The 16,586-nt window shown below is 48.6% G+C and overlaps 1 protein-coding gene and 1 long non-coding RNA gene across 2 annotated transcripts; both read right to left on the reverse strand.

The window, feature by feature from the left end:
* Window positions 1–10,092: 10,092 nt before the first annotated feature.
* On the reverse strand, window positions 10,093–11,673 carry LOC123128804 (uncharacterized). The gene is made up of 3 exons (XR_006463442.1): window positions 11,308–11,673; window positions 10,986–11,193; window positions 10,093–10,411 (listed from the first exon to the last, which is right to left on the reverse strand). It is a non-coding gene; the product is annotated as an uncharacterized lncRNA (long non-coding RNA).
* Window positions 11,674–13,548: 1,875 nt separating this feature from the next.
* LOC123128805 (uncharacterized) lies at window positions 13,549–16,586 on the reverse strand. The gene is made up of 2 exons (XM_044548902.1): window positions 15,323–16,586; window positions 13,549–15,201 (listed from the first exon to the last, which is right to left on the reverse strand). The coding sequence occupies exons 1-2, from the start codon at window positions 16,531–16,533 to the stop codon at window positions 13,743–13,745; spliced, it is 2,670 nt and encodes an 889-aa protein (XP_044404837.1). The 5' UTR covers window positions 16,534–16,586; the 3' UTR covers window positions 13,549–13,742.

Consider the following 16,586-nt stretch of genomic DNA (forward strand, 5'->3'; position numbering starts at 1 on the left):
GATAGCTGCCTGGTTATAAAACGACTTGCCTGGGCGTGTCGTCGTCGTCGGGAGGGAGGAAGAGGAAGGTGCTCTGCATATTCAAAGCCCGACAGACTGGAGTCAAAGTCGTCGGAGAAGGGAAGCAGCAATCACCTCTTCTCTAGTTTCTAGAGATAAACATTTGGAAACATTCGTGAGGGGCACACATTTTTGGATGCATGTGTGTGATTTTCTTTGTTCTTTACTGCTCTTTTTCCAAGTGGTTTAGCTACTTGACCATGTGTGTGATATTTTTACTAGCCTCTCACAATTTTCTCCATCCAGTCCAAGTCATCGGTCAGGCTCAACTAGGCTGGTTTGGGCCAGTTATCAAAAATGGTCAAGCTTCATCACTATCAAAGGCCACTAGTAGCTGCTAAAAGACACGTGATGTATTCGGAAGGGTGTACGGACGCATGCAGTAGCTTTCATCGTTTTCTTCATAGCTTAATTAACGAGCCAGACTACATTCTCTACGTGCTAAACGACAGCGCCTACTATAAGTAGCACTTTCACTGAAGAGGATTATTAGTGGATTATAGTGGGTGAGTAGTACTCTTTCTGTCCGAAAAAGCTTGTCCCAAAGCTTGTCCCATTTGAGGGACAAGTTTTTCCGGACAGAGGGAGTAGCTGTTAAGGGACACGCAAATCAGGGAAATAACATATATATTGTCAGTGATTGATTCTTCCATTTTCACTACTTTAATTGGTAAGCAGTGTCAAATCATTTTGCAACTTCAAATACTCCCTCCGTTTCCAAATATAAGTTTTTTTAGACATTTCAAATGACTACAATATACAGATATATGTAGACACGTTTTAGAGTGTAGATTCACTCATTTTGCTTCATATGTAGTCACTTGTTGAAATCTCTAAAAAGACTTATATTTGGAAACGGAGGGAGTAGTTCTTTTGAAGTGTTAACCAACTGTATTCCATTGGTGATCATACAAGGGGAACAAAGATGACGAAGAGATGCGTCCGTTCATGGGGACGTGGAAAGCGCCGGGACGGTTGCCATACAGCCAACCGCACGGGGCTCTTTACAAGAAAGGATTATCCTTTACTTACAAGATTACATAAGTCCTAACACTCTTCCCAATCATTGCTTGTCCTTGCGACCGATCATCTTTGGGATCATCTCCAAAACCCTGTGGCAATAATTAAGGTTCAGAATGGAGGATCTTTAATTATTGTGAGGCTGCAGAACGGAGAATGGCAGCTATAGAAGAGTGAGGAAGAGAGCTGCGTGGTTATAAAACGACTTGCCTGGCGCGTCGTCGTCGGGAGGGAGGAAGAGGAAGGTGCTCTGCATATTCAAAGTTCGATAGACGGAAGTCAGTCGTCGGAGAAAGGAAGCGGCAATCAACTCTTTCTCCGGTCACATAAACTAGGAAATCAATTCTAGTTTTCAAAGAAAAGCATTTGGAAACATCGTGCGGGGGACACATTTTTGGATGCATATGTGTGTTTTCTCGGCGGCGACTGCTACAAATCAGTCGGATGATTTCTTAAGAGAAATCATCCGACTAGGCAGCCGTCCGATCAGCACCCTGGTAACCGTTCGATGATAACAAAGTCACGAGAGCAGTAAAGCACGCTACTGCTTCGACACAGCACCGCTGCACCCCTGGCAAAAGCTGCACTGCAGCTCGTCATGGCGCACCACCGGCGTCCGGTGAAGCTCCAGCGCAGCACCAACGGCGTCCGACGAAGCTCCAACATAGCACCGACGGCGTCCGACGAAGCTCCAATGCAACTCTGGCAGAGCTCCAAGGCAGCACTAGCGGCTCCGCGGAAGCTCCAATGCAACTCCGGCAGAGCTCCGATGCAGCACCGGGGGCTCCGGTGAAGCTCCAATGCAACTCCGGCAGAGCTCCAATGAAGCACCAACGGCTCCGGTGAAGCTTGGCGTGGCAGCACCGGCGACGTGGTGAAGCTTCATTGCAGCCGGAGTTGAGGAGAGATGCCCCGTCGCAACAGCAGCTCCGCTGCCCACCGGCGTGCTGTACTGCAGCTCCGCCGTCCGTCGAGATCTGGAAGGACGCAACACCACTCGTGCTGCCTGGAAGCATCCCCGCCGCCAACGAGATCCACTAATTGCGGCACTCCTCATCAATAGCACCGGCGGTGTTGCATCCGACATGCTCGACAACACCAGCCACATCGGCGGTCGATGACGCTCGGGGAACACTGACCGCAGCAAAGGCCGGTGCGGGTGCTGCGGGGTGCTGGGCGCGCCCCCGCCTCGCAGCATCAGTCCACCACCGGTGATGGCAGTAGCTTGCAGCGCCACGTGGAGCTTGGGCCGCAGCGCTTTGATGCATCCATGGGCCAGGATGGGTCAACGGAGAAACACGGGCGAGAGGGGGAGGACGAAGGGAGATCGAGCTCGGGGGAATTGGGTGGCTCTGGTGATCTGTACGAGACGGGGTGAGGAGATAAGGTTGGGCGGTGCCTGGCCCCGCAGGACACGTGGCGTGCGTTGGAGACGGTTTACGCGGGCGTGAGATCAACCGGATGATTGTAAACATTTTCCTTTCTCGGCCGGGGCATGTTTTTCTTTGTTCTTTACTGCTCTTTTCGTAAGTATCTTTTTCTTTTGGTAAGTATCTTGGGTACTTGGCAGTATTTAGCTAGAAATATTTCTTTTTGTTCTATACTCAGTTATTTAGCAGTATTTAGCTAGAAATAACTGATTTCTCTCAAAATCATAGAGTAAAATAAAAAATAATAAAGAATCAAATCATAGAGTACCGATTTCTCTCAAAATTTTGACCAATTGAGTGTGTGTTATCGCATTTTTATTTATTTATGTCCTTCCATAATTCGGATGCAGACAGTCTCTTTCATCTGGTGCAAGTCATCGGTCAGGTGGTGCCTTTCTCGACTCGGCTGGTTTGGGCCATATTATAGAGCTGTGCCAGCCGAAGCTTCACTATAAAAAAAATACTAGTAGCTGCTAAAAGACACATGGATGAATTGTAGTGGGAGGGTAGTAGCTGTTAGGGAAAGCAAAACAGAGAATTAACAAATTATTAGGGGTTAATTTAATAAATGCCACTCCAAATTTGGCGATTCTGAAAAATGCCACTGCAATTTGCAAACTTTGAAAAATGTCATTTCATGCCATTTCTTTCGAAGTCTGTAGTGGCATTTTTCAAAGTTTACAAAAATTGCAGTGGCATTTTTCAAAGTTTGAAAATTGCAGTGGCATTTTTATAAATCACCATAATTGGAGTGGCATTTATCTAATTAACCCAATTATTAGTGTCTGATTCTTGCGTTTTCGCCACTTTATTTGGTAAGCAGTGCCAAATCGTTTTACAATTTTCAATTGTTCTTTTGAAGAGTTGTTGTGGAAACTAAATGAATCAATCCAACCAACTGCATTCCATCAATGATCATAAAGGGGAATAGACTTGATCAAGAAATGCATCCGTTGGTGGGGGCGTGGAAAGCATCGGTACTGTTGCCATACTGTCAACCCCAAGCGGCGCTTTACAAGGAAGGATTATCATTTAATTATAAGATTAAACAAATCTTAAACACCCTCTAATCATTAACTGTCCTTGCGACCGATCATACTTGGAATCATCTTCAAAAACATTGTGGGAGAAATTAAGGAGGAATATATGATATTGCCATGAAAAACTTCTAAAAATCCAGTGAGAAAATAAGGAGAAAATGGCATATGTCGTCCATGCTTGCATTGATATTGTCTCGTAAAAACGTTACATGAGAAATCGTTAGAAAAAACTCACAAAGCAAAAGAGTGCAATATTGATGATCTTAACAGGTTATAGGATTTCCCCCCTGAATTTTGCAAGTCACAAAGTCGCATCATACCAATTTCATTTACATATTTATGAAACAGAGAACTTGGTAAAGACTTGGGTAAATAAATGAGCGTCTTCGTTAGCAAACTATTTATGTCCATATTCTTTTGCAGTTCATGGGAATAAAACAGCTTAGGAGCAATATGCTTTGTGATATAGCTCTTAGTATAACTTGTGTGCATTTGTAAAATATAACTATGACCTTCGTAGATAATAGTAGGTGGTTGCAGCGAACCAATCCCACTTGAACCTTGGACAAAGTTTATCATTGTGCGAAGCAATACACATTCCTGAGATGGTTTGTATAAAGCAATTATCTAAGAGTGATTGGTGGACGTAGCCGCTAAGGTTTGCTTTTTTGACTTTCAAGAGAAGGCGGTACCTCCATGTAAGAAGACACTCACTATTAGGGAAAAACTTATAGGCAGACGTTTACTAGTAGCGAGGGTCTACTGCTAATTACTAGTAGCGCGGATTTTTACCCCTCGCTACTACTAAGTTGATATTAGTAGCGCGGTTTTTTAACCCGCGCTACTACTAAATGGTCTCTACCGTGCCCTCTCGAAACATGCCATAGTAGTAGCGAGGGGTACAAACCCGCGCTACTACTAAGTTGATAGTAGTAGCGCGGTTTTATACCCCTCGCTACTACTAAGTACGGGGTAGGTGAAATCCTCGTATCCTCGGCCGAATCCCTCCTCTCTCCCTCACTTTCCCCATCTCTCACTTTCCTCGTCTCTCCCTCATACTCCAGCGGTGGCCGCGCTGGTACACTCTGCTTTCTTCCCCCTCCCTCTCCGAGATCCTTCCGGTGTGCGGTCGCCGGAGCACCTCGCCGCTGCCAAGATGCGGAAGCGCGACCTCGGCATCCTCCTCCTCGCCGCCTTCACCGTCTTCTTCCCGCTCCAGGTCAGCCCTCCTCCTCCCCCCCTCTCCGATTCGATCCGGAACCCTAGCTGACCCATCCCCCTCCTCCTCCGGCAGCACGAGGGCGACTTCTCGTTCCGGGAGGCGTGGTACCACCTGTCAGACGACGGGTTCCCGACCAAGCACGACGTGGACCGCCTCCCGCCGCCGCTCGTCGCCGACCTCAACGCCGACGGCCGCCGCGAGGTGCTGCTCCCCACGCACGATGCCAAGATCCAGGTCCTCTAGCTCCCGGCTCACGCTGGGATGGCCTCCGCAGCCGCCCTCGACGGCTTCCACGAGGCGCGCGTCATGGCCGAGATCTCCCTGCTCCCAGCCAACGTGCGCGTCGCCGCCGGCCGCCGCCCTGTCGGCACCGTCGACCGCTCCTACAAGCACGCCGAGGTCCGCAAGCAGGTGCTCGTCCACACCTCCGGCGACCCTTGTCATCGCTGGATCGAACCATTGACACTATTGACAGCACGCATGGGGTCGATATTTTTTTTGGTTTTTCAAATTAATAGTAGTAGCGCGGGTCACAGACACACGCTACAGATAGTTAGTAGTGCCGCGTGTCGAACCCGCGCTACTACTAACACACTTACTAGTAGCGCGGGATGCACCGCGCTACTACTACTAGTTAGCTGTAGCACCGTAGTAGTAGCGCAGGCACCCGCGCTACTACTAGGCTTTTTCCTAGTAGTGACTACTAGTCTGCGATATGTCATTATGGGGGTCTGACAAGTATCCAACATCGTATTAACATACCATGGCTCTCTCTTGTTTTTTTGATATAAGAAACCAATATCATTGGTGCTCGGAACATATATGAGAAATATTATTCACATGGGAAATATTTGTCACCAAATGCTTAGGAGTTGTACACTTCCTTGCATGATGAGTAGTACAACGGCACCTATAGCAAACTTCAGAGGTGCTACCCTTGTCATTTTCCTCAAAATGATTCTTGCCCTTTTAAACTCCATTGTTGTTCTAGTTCTCATTACGTCTCCACTTTTCTTTAAACTTTCTATGGTTCTTTTTAGAACCATGAAACTTTTGAGTGTTCTCAGAATTGAAATGCGCTTCAGGAAATGACAATGTTCCCATTGGACAAGATATGTTATTCTTGTCAAGAATTTCACTGTGCTTTTCTGCATGAAGAAGTGCATATACCAACTCAAAATGCTTGTATTCCCAATGACGACGTTTTTCAACAAGTATCCTCATATTGGGATGAAAAGTGGAGATTTGTGTTTTCATGAGATCTGAATCCCGAACTGCACTGTTGCAGTATGCTATAACAAACCTAAATCCCGAGAGCGGATAAGTGCTCGGTCTCTTTGCACTTCAGATAACATCACCGATCTTTGTTGATTCTAGCGCTCATTTAAGGAGCTCTAGAGTGATAGAGGACTTTCCTTCATCACTCGATCATCTTCTTCTTTCAGAGCAGGAGCAAGGTGCACGCAGGGCCGGCCCTGAGGGGGGGCAGCAGGGGCGGCCGCCCCGGGCCCCCGAAAGCTAGGGGGCCCCTCCGACGAACATAATTAGCCCATGGCAGTTTCTAGGAAAAAAAAGTGAGCCCATGGCACAAGCTCCCGGAGAAACAAGGCCTGAGATGCACACGTAGTCGGTAGCCCACGATAGCGTTATCATGGTATTCTTTCCGATCGTGAATTGATTGACTGCTTCCCAGTGATTTCGGCTAATTCCTTTTCGCCCAGATCGTGAATCGCTTGACTGCTTCCCAGTGATTTCGGCTGATTCCTTTTCACCCAGATCGTGAATCACAAGCCAGCGACTCCGGCCTCACCCAGATCGTCCTCACAATGACCCTAAGTCTCGCCTCCGGTGGACCGTCGAAATCCACCCCACGACAGATTCGCTGACGATGTCGCTGCCGCGTAGCTTGGAGGGCAGACTATGAGGAGATCGATCTATGCTGCTATGCTTGTTGTTTCAGTCTAGAGGCTGATAATTTGTATAGTTTTCAGTTACCTTATAAAAAAATCATGGCAGCCAGTGGCAAGTTCGAATACTATCATGAGGATTATGGGGGTCTAAGGGTGAAAGGCCTCACGATCTGTCATCTCAATTGTCATCTTCAGGTGTGTACGCATCAGTACAAGTAAGTTTAATTTGAGTACTCTCTCTCTCTCTCTCCTCTCTTCATGAGAGGTATGATTTGTGATTCTATTTATATCATGAAGTCATAAATTTCATGCATGGAAGCAGCAGCGGGAGTTTTGTTGATGTGTATGTTCATGCATTTGTTTTTATACCATCTTAGTTCAAATTATTACTGTAGATGAAACCTTCATAATTTATTTTCTTGAGAATCATATTTGCTTTATTGCCGTAATCTCCTCCATGGTTTTCCCATAATGCCACACTGAACCATCGTAGGGGTATTGATGACCTAGAACCAGTACTAACGACTCTCCCCTTGCCACCGAGCAAATTCATCGCCATCGAAAGTGCTTCCATTGTCTAAGACCCCGGATGCCAGCAAGATGACACTTGTTGCTCCCATGAAATCCCCCTCACGGCTCCTTGCATTCGACACAATCACAACCTTGTCATCGCAGCATCTACATTCACCTTCACACAACCAGCAGGAGGAGGGATCCAAGGTGAGACCACGGTGAGTGACTTTCCGTCAAAGAATGCTAAAAGAAAATTTTAAGGGGCCTCAAATTTTAGTTTCGCCCCGGGCCCCTAAAATCTCAGGACCGGCCCTGGGTGCACGCGTGCATGCATCAACCGTCGGATGGTTACACGTGCATTAACGCATGTGCACTAACACAACGATCCATGCAATCGCTTCTGATTGGCCAGCCATCTATGCATGCATGAGCACTAGTACACGTCCATGCACTAGGAACGTGGCTTCGCCATACACACATACACACATACATTTGCATGCAAAGCACTGTGTATATAACGAGCATGTATATGCACACCACATAGTTTGCTTTGACATATGCATCAATTGTGAAGATTAACAGAGGGAGAAAAGAGGGAGTTGAAACCCAGATTTTAATCTTTTATTTCTAGCAACCATCACACTAGAACTCTTAATTAAAATCTCACTGTAATTTACATTGGCCACATAAAATATTCTTACATAGCCAAGTTCTAAACTTGATATTAGTGCTCGCACTATTCCTGAAATCATTTTAGCCTTTTGGCGATGTACGTTCACTGGAAGACGATGTTTCCGTCGACGTGTCTGTGGTGACTTCATAAAATCTCAAGATGCTATGCCGGCTCAGTCTATCGTAGATGCTCATAGAGATAGGGTGCGTGTGCATGTGTTCATAGGGATGAGTGTGTGTATATGAGCGACTTCAATTGTACCGTGTTAAAAAAAGGGACGAAGAGAGTAATATAAATAGTGGGATTAACTATTTATTATAAGTATAAAATGTATGTACATGATTTGATTTGACGACATGAACAACACTTGTTTTTTACTATTTACTAGCAAAAGAGCCCGTGCGTTGCACCGGGCGAAAAAAGGAGCACCACCTACTTCATGTGTCATTGTGCATCATTTTTTATATCCAATTTTAATAAATATCGATGAAAAGTTGAATGTGAAAATTTCCTAATTTTTAATAAAAGTTGACACTTAAATAAAAATTGGAACACTTTCTCAAGAACAGTTAATGTTTTTTATGAAATTGGAACATTTCTCTGAAAAAGAACATTTTTAATAGATGTTTTGCTTAAAAGAACGTTCTTCAGGAATAGGAATGTTTTGTTTTTTGAGGGGTAAGAACATTTCTCTCAAAAATATATATTTCAGAATGTTTTGTTTTTTGAAAAAATAAATTTTATTTTCAATTTTTCTTTGCACTATTTGGGCTTGGCCCAAACATAAGGACTTGGCCTACACAAACAAGAAGACACCATCGTTGCTAGACGAACTGCACGCACTATCTCTATGCACGTTCCCCATTTCGCTATCCCTAGTAAATGTTGCCGCCGGCCGGCGTATCGCGCGCTGCTCTCCACTGGCATAGATCGCCGATTTCTTCTGTGGCGAATCCCCGGCGACGCCTTGCCATGTTGCCTCGTCGTTCTAGATCGACGCCGTCTGTTCGGGTCTCTAGTTTGGCGTCGACCTGGACGAGGTTCTGCCTCTTTGTGTGATGCAATGCTCGGCCTGGATTGAGCAAAAAAATACTTGTGCGTTGCAACGATTAAACAAATCCTTACACACATTTAGCACTATATTGTGCTATCACTTCTCTTTTTCATCATCGGGGGCCATTTTGTCCACCTATTCACAATAAACATGATCAAGCTCAACCGTCCATGTCGTCTAGAGTCGAAACAATGGTCCATCTTCAACTGCGACACCACGCACACACGTCATCCAACACAGTACGGCGTAGCCGAACTGGAGCAAGTCCACACCCACCCACATGCATCGCCAGAGAAGTACATCGCCTTGGGCATGGTGGTCATCGAGGCATTCTTGCCGTCCGAGCACAGTGGCCCTGATCAATTCTGTCGGCGAGAATTCTACTAAAATCAATAGAAATGATAGCTGGATGAATTGTTTTGTTGGAAATCAAACACGCTCCAACCAGAAAAGATAGGTCAGCTAATAGCTAGCTTTGTGGTACGTTGCAACTTGCAAGCTATCGTACTGAAAAAATGAATATATTCTGAAATCTGCATCCACGGGGGAGATAAAACTTGCTAACCAGCATAACACATCATTTTTTATGACTAAAGGGCCAGCAACCGAGGAGGAACAATCTTGTTTGTGCTTAATGATGGTTCCTGAACTTCATGGAGCAAATTGACGAGGTGTTGATTGCTGGATTTGGTCTAAAGAGGCACGCCGTGGGAGATATCCCTGGTGTCCAGGTTCAAGGTTGTCATGGTATCTGGTGTCAGGTTCAGGCAACCATCATTAGGCACAAACAAGATTGTTCCTCCTCAGTTGTTTGCTTTCTCTTAACAGTTGTCAGCAATCTTTGCCATGTGGTTGGGGTTGTAGTACATGCCTAGATGCAAGGTGTGAAGCACCTCCCTGTTTGGATGCTCCTGGTCAGAATGAATGGTAAACATAGTTTACGCTGTAAATAAGACTGAACAAGGATCAAACAATATTTTCTCATTTTGATGAAGCGCTAAGGGATATAAATTCTGGGCACCATAATTTCTTTCCTTATTTGATTTACCATTCATCTTTAAACATGATAAATTTGACGTTATAGTAAAAATAAAGCATAGTATAAATTGCAAACTTGTAATGGGAAGAAAAATAAAAAAGTTTCTTCAGTTTTTGGACAACTTTCTCACATTTCCTCTGGACCTTGCTATCTAATATTTTATTTCAAGTACAAATCAGACACATGAAACATCATGCAGTTCATTCACAAATTTTACTTCAGAAATTATTTGAAAATAAATTGTGCCTCTCGGCTGATGCAAAAAGTGAAATGTCTGAAAATATAACTTCATAGATTATAGTGTCAATATAAAAATTACATCCCAATAACTTTTTGAAACACATAACAGTACCAGAAAAATCAGATTCTTCTAGGAAGGTGATATTCGTGCCCTTCTTGCGCCCCAGCTTCACATCGACCGTCGAGATCTCCTCCACCGTGATCGTGTTTCTACACATAGCCGCCATGAGCAAGTAGCGTTTAGTGTTTAATTTAGCTACCAAAATAAGTTTCTTATTTTATTAAAGACATGCATCAAAATTGACAGTAAATAATCCAGAGACCGAGCAGGCTAAAATAAGAACCGTCCAAATCAATAAGACACGGCTGAACTATTTGATTGAAGTAACAAAGAATTGCAGTGCAAATAATCTAGCTTTAGGATAGATCATGAACAATGGTGACTGCCGCTGCAGTCTACTAAAGAAATCAAACAGACCCAACCGGTCAACTACAAATTTCTCAGGATTAATCTTTGGAACACATGTACCTCATACTGAGGTTAAATAATTCAGAATGATTGAGTGAGCTAAAATCTGAAGACGGCTTAAGATTGCTGAAAACTGCTCAAATCAATAATACAACTAAATTGTCAGATGGAACCAAAAGGAAATTGTATTTGTCAAGTTTAATCTGGACCAACTAAGACAGTCTTCAATATTCAAGAAAGTAACGGATCTTGATTCTTAATCAGCGATAACAAATGACCACATGCATACAACAGAGGGAAGGAGAAGATACTCACATGTGTACCCACTTGAATTTCCTATAAGTAAGAAAGGGTAGGGAACATAATTATAGTAGAAGGATTCAAATGGATGAACTGAGCGGTGAAATCTTCCTGGTTATTATCAATCACAACATCGACCAGAATAGGCGGCGAGGTTGAGACTCAGGGGGGTTGGGAGCAGCAGGGCGGCAGGGCTGGTTTCTTGGACGGGCCGTCGGTGTGGCTGTCGAGGAGTAGAGGCCATATCTTAGAACCTGTGAAGGACAGAGAGCTAGCGAGGAGATGAAGGCGAGATGAATCGGCCGCTCACTGCTACCAAGTCGCCGCCGTCGCCTACCTGTACTCGGAGGCGCCGCCGCCGGCGGCTGACTGCTCTCTCCTTGTCAACCCCCCTCCTCCTCTCTCGGTTAGGCGTCTAGATAAGGCTGGGCGAGGGAGGGAGCGGCGAGGATGGTGGTGGTAGATGGCGGCAGCAGCGAGGGGAGGGGGGGTCCGACCTGCCACCGGCCGCCTCCGGTGCGAGGCGAGGCGAGTCGGGCAGAGGGTTGGCCTGCCTCCGGACGCCTCCGGTGCGAGGCGAGGCTAGTTGGGCGCGGGGTGGCCTGCCGCCGGTGAGGCGAAGCCGTCGGGGAGATGCAGGTAGGCGTGCGTGTGCGAGAGGATGCGGGCGACCCTTTTTTTTCACGGGAACCGTTATTTTACTTAGGGATGTGACTGCGGGTTAATTCCTAAAAATCACAAGGATCTTTATGCAAAAACACTGCGACGGTGAATCCGGAGACCCAATCCGTGCTTTATTATTAGGGAGAGATAGAAAACCAACGGGCCGCATGTACCCGCACCGTATCGATCCGGTTAAGCCAACCCGTCTGCTCGCTCGGCCCATCCTACCGTTCGGCCACACGAGACACAGCCGGGCAGCGCAGGAGGCCTTAGGCGATGTGCCTTTCCCGGCGATCGCCGGCGACGGCCCACCCCGACCTGCACCACGCGCTGCTCCTGGCCCTCCGCTTGCCCGTGTCGTTCGTGTGGAAGATCGCAGGGACAGAGCGGCCAAGCGGGGCTGGTTCGGAGCTGGATTCGCGCGCTTTTCTGAACTCAGCGCCTGCATTCGCGCACCATCCACTCGTCGGCTCCATCAACTGCTTCCGATCGAGGCGACCCACGCTCGTGGCATTCTCTCCAGCCAAAATGGCGCCACGCTCTGATGCTCCACGGTAACCACGCTACTCACGACGGCGGCCTGCTCAGCTCAGCTCAGTTGCCTGCTTCTGCATTCGGGGTCGGGCGCCCTGCAAGTGTTCGGTGAATTGCCGCGCTAGGGAGATTGCGCCGTTAAGAGTTGGGTCACGGATCCAGGGTATGTTTCCTCTCGACCTGACCAGTGATTACTATTAGAGAAAAGTATACTTTTCATCCCTTAACTTTTGGCAAAGTCTAAATTTGGTCCCTCAATTACGAAACCGGATAACTTGCACCCCCAACTTTTGAAACCGGACAAGTTTTGTCCCTCAAGCAGTATCCATGCTGACTCAACGTGGTTTTTACCATGACACGTGGCAAAGCTTTTAGATACAAAGAAAAGAAAACGAAAACACACGCAGCGGTCATGTGAACTCCATTGAGACAAAACATCGAACATGTGTTGTGCATGCGCTCGCATGGCCATGCTGGCATGCTGCTCTCCCGAACATCACCCATCTGGGTCTCCTCCCACGCCTCTGGCTTCCCTACACGCATCGGCGTGGCCAGTAGGGCCGAGGACCGTTCGGCACAGCGAGCTTGGACAAGGGACGGATGCGGTGGCGACGGCCAGCAGGGCCAACGATGTCTCGGCACGGCGAGCTTGGTCATGGCGCGGATGGGATGTCGACGAGCAACTTCGCAGCAACGCGGGGCAGACGACACACGACAGTGGTGCTGCAGCTCGAGCGCTGGCTCGCAGTGGCGCATGCAGCCGACGGATGGTGGCCGGCAAGCCGAGGCGTGGCAGTGCAAGCATGGCCATGAGCTCCCGCTCCAGCAACATGTGTTGCCGCCGTCGTCCTCACGCAGGCGAGCTCTGCACGGTTCAAATGTGTTTGTATCGCCGGAGGCTTCCACACCCACGTCCTCCTCATGCTGCTCCACGCACTCCAACTGCTGACGAAATGCCGAGCTGAGTTAGAACAAGAAGGAAGAAGACCCATCGGGGATTGCACAGACCCGGTCAAAACCACGCCATGTCATCCCAAAACCACTTGCAATCGGGAGAGGGACTTAGTTTGTCCGGTTTTAAGAGTTGGGGTTGCAAATTGTCCGGTTTTATAGTTAAAGGACTAAATATAGACTTCGCCAAGAGTTGAGAGACGAAAAATATACTTTTCTCTTACTATTATGATTACACCATACTTCTAAAGCATGTTTCTGTTGCAACAAATGGTTCACTTTCCTGAATACAAATGCAATTGCAGTTCATGCACTTCCCATTCAAGTTCTTATGAGATAGAAAGTACACATAGGGTCAGGAAAATGTCACCTACCATGCATATTCATTGGATTAAGATGTAGACAGACCGGCCCAGTGAGTCGACAAACAATGTTAGCATGCTCCAATTGGGATTCAGGTTAATCCGATTACATCAACTATACTAGGAATCTAAAAACAGATAAGCTTTTCGAAGAAGCCCTTGAGCAAGGGGGCAGAGCTAGCTAGAGTAGGGCGTGCTGATTAGAGATCTACACTACAGAGCTCAGACGAGGGCCATAGCAGAGCCACACTACATAGTAGAACTACACTACAGAGCTGCTTTGGCGCCTCTCACGGCGACAAACAGTACATGCCAGCACCGTATGGATTGCAAAGTAGCCCAGCACAGCAAAGATGAGTGCGACGACAAACAGGGATGTCTTCAACCCCCTGTTGGAGCCGGCTGCATAGGCCACTAGGAGAGCAAACAGATCCAGTCGGATCATCCAGTTCATCACCCTCAGCGACCATTTCTCCCATTCTCCTTCTTTCTTCTTTGGCAGCCATTGCGGTAGCAACATGATGATGACAACGATGGAAGCCACAAAGGAAATGGAGTTGCTGTAGAAGAAGGTGAGGTACCGGGGCCTCCTGTTGTCGTTCATCACCGGGTTGCCTGCGTCGTACCCGTTGTCGTTGTTCTGCCACGCCCCGCCAGGCGGTTCCAGGCCGGCCTGGTAGGCTACGCTCGCCACCAAGATGCCTAGCAGCATCAGATACTTGCGCCTCGCATGCTTCTTCGCTTCTTCTTCATCCTCATTCTTTTCTTCTACCTCCTTCTTCCTTTCTTCTTCGTTCTGTTCTCTTGGTGGCGCAACTACCACATTGCTGAGCTTTCTCTTCAGCAAAAATACCAGCAGCAGTCCGGCTGCAATGAGCAGGACCACAGCCACCAACACGAAGATGTAGATGGATGTCTTGCGGTGTTGCGTGCTTCCAGCGGCGTAGGCCCCCATCAAACAAAACAAGCCCACGGCCGTGCAAACGGATAGTGCATTGCTTTGTATGGCTGGCCTGTACAGATTCGGGTTCACCAGGAGGATGATGAGGGCGATGGACAGCATGAAGCTCACCGAGTTGCAGTAGAAGAAGGCATGGTAGCGGACTGGGTAGTTGTGCAAGAGGATCGGGTCACCGGCATGGTGCCCGAGCGTGTCGTCCTGGAGAAGAAACCCGCCAGGAGGGGTGAGGCCGGCTTGATAGGTGATGGTTGCAGCCAAGATCGCGAACAGGAGCAACCGTTTGCGCCTCTTCTCCAGCAACTCATCTTCTTGATCGTCGTCTTTCTTGTCCTTGTGGTCCAGCTCCAGCGTGAAGAAGACAATATGGATCACCACATAGATCAGGGCAGCGCCTGCCAAAGCCATGACATAAATGGAGGAATTCACGTCCCGACAGCTCCCGGCGGCATATGCGCCGATGAGGCCAAACAGGTCGAGTATCATGGCTGCCTCCAGCACGTGGTGCTTGATCAGCCTCTCTGTCTGGACAAGGACGATGACCAGCAAGGAGGCCACGAACGCAACCGAGTTGCAGTAGTAGAAGGCCCTGTACCTCCCAATGTTCGTTGTGATTAGAATCGGGTCGCCGGCCATATGCCCGTGGTCGTTGTCCTGCCAAACGCCACCTGGCGGGTCCAACCCCGCTGTGTAGGTGATGGTGGCGGCAAGAGTGGCGAGCAGTAGAACAAGAGAGCGAGCCTTGTCCAGACCCTTTCTACGACTGCGGCCAAAGAAGAAACATAATTCAGTTCAGTCGCGAAGAAACAGAGTTCAGTTTAGTTCAGTTGCATAGAATGAAGAACCAGAGTTCAGTGCAGTTGCAGAGTAACTGCAGACAGTACCTGATATTATCATTAGTCTGCTGAAGTGCATCCGTTTGTTGCGTTGGACTGGAACGAGAAGACTTTAAAGTGTAGAAAGCATAGAGTAGGATGTATGCCATTGCCAAAATACCGCCGGCCAGGGAGACCACGTAGATGGTGGTTTTTGTCTCCCTGCAGCTGCCAGCGGTGTAAGCGCCGACAAGGCTGACTAGCGCGACGACGATGAACCCATAGAGCACGAGCGACCGAACGGTCTTCTCGCGGAGCTTCTTGCCGTCGATGATGAGCAGCATGATGATGACCAGGGACGCCACGAACGCCGTGGTGTTGCAGAGCAGGAACACCGTCAGGCGTGGGCGGTGGTGGTCCTTGAGGATTGCATCGCCCGGGCGGTAGCTGGCCCCGGTGCTGTCCCAGAAGCCACCCGGTGTGCTCAGCCCGGCGATGTATGTGATGCTCACCGCGAACGTCGCCAGGAGCATCAGGACCTTGCGGAGCCGTTCGTCGGCTTTCAGCTTCTTCAGGACCTCACGTTCGCGGTCCTCTTTTTCTTTGACATTGGGGTCAGAATCGCGGATGGGGGAGCGAATAGTGACGGCGTCGGAGTCGGGATCAGGAGTGGACATCATGCCGCCGGAGCTGGAGTTGCTGTTGGTGGCGGTCATTGTGCCGCCGGAGCCAGGGTCGGAGCTCTTGTCTGGACAATACCAGTCCATCATCTTGAGAACGGCGACATAGAGGAAGATGGCGGCCACCAGCACCGCGGAGTAGACGATGGAGATCTTGTCCTGGCAGGTGCCGGCGCCGTACGCGCCCATGAGGCTGAGCAGGTCCAGCACCATGACCAGCCGCAGGGGCACGACGACCCAGCGGCTGTCCTTCCCCTTCTTGTCGTGGCGGGCGGCGAGGACGAGGATGAGGACGATGACCACGAGCGACGCGGCGAAGGCGGTGGCGTTGCAGTAGAAGAAGGCGAGGTAGCGGCGGTAGTGGGTTCCGCGGATGATGGGGTCGCCGGCGGGCTGGCCGTCTTGGGCGGTCTGCCAGACGCCTCCCGGCGGGCTGAATCCCGCGGCGTAGGTGACGGTGACCACCAGAGCGGCCAGCAGCAGGAGGTACTTCCGCAGGCTGTACTCCCATGGCTGCACCGGCGGCTTTGCCGGCTGGCCGGGCTGATCCGTTGGCGCTGCCGGCTGCACCTGCACGGCGGAGACGCCACCACACTCCATTCTCTCACTCAACGGCTGTGGTTCGCTTCCTGTTCTTACTCTGATTATTGTGA

This window comes from Triticum aestivum, chromosome 6A, assembly GCF_018294505.1.
Source record: "Triticum aestivum cultivar Chinese Spring chromosome 6A, IWGSC CS RefSeq v2.1, whole genome shotgun sequence".
NCBI lineage: Eukaryota > Viridiplantae > Streptophyta > Magnoliopsida > Poales > Poaceae > Triticum > Triticum aestivum.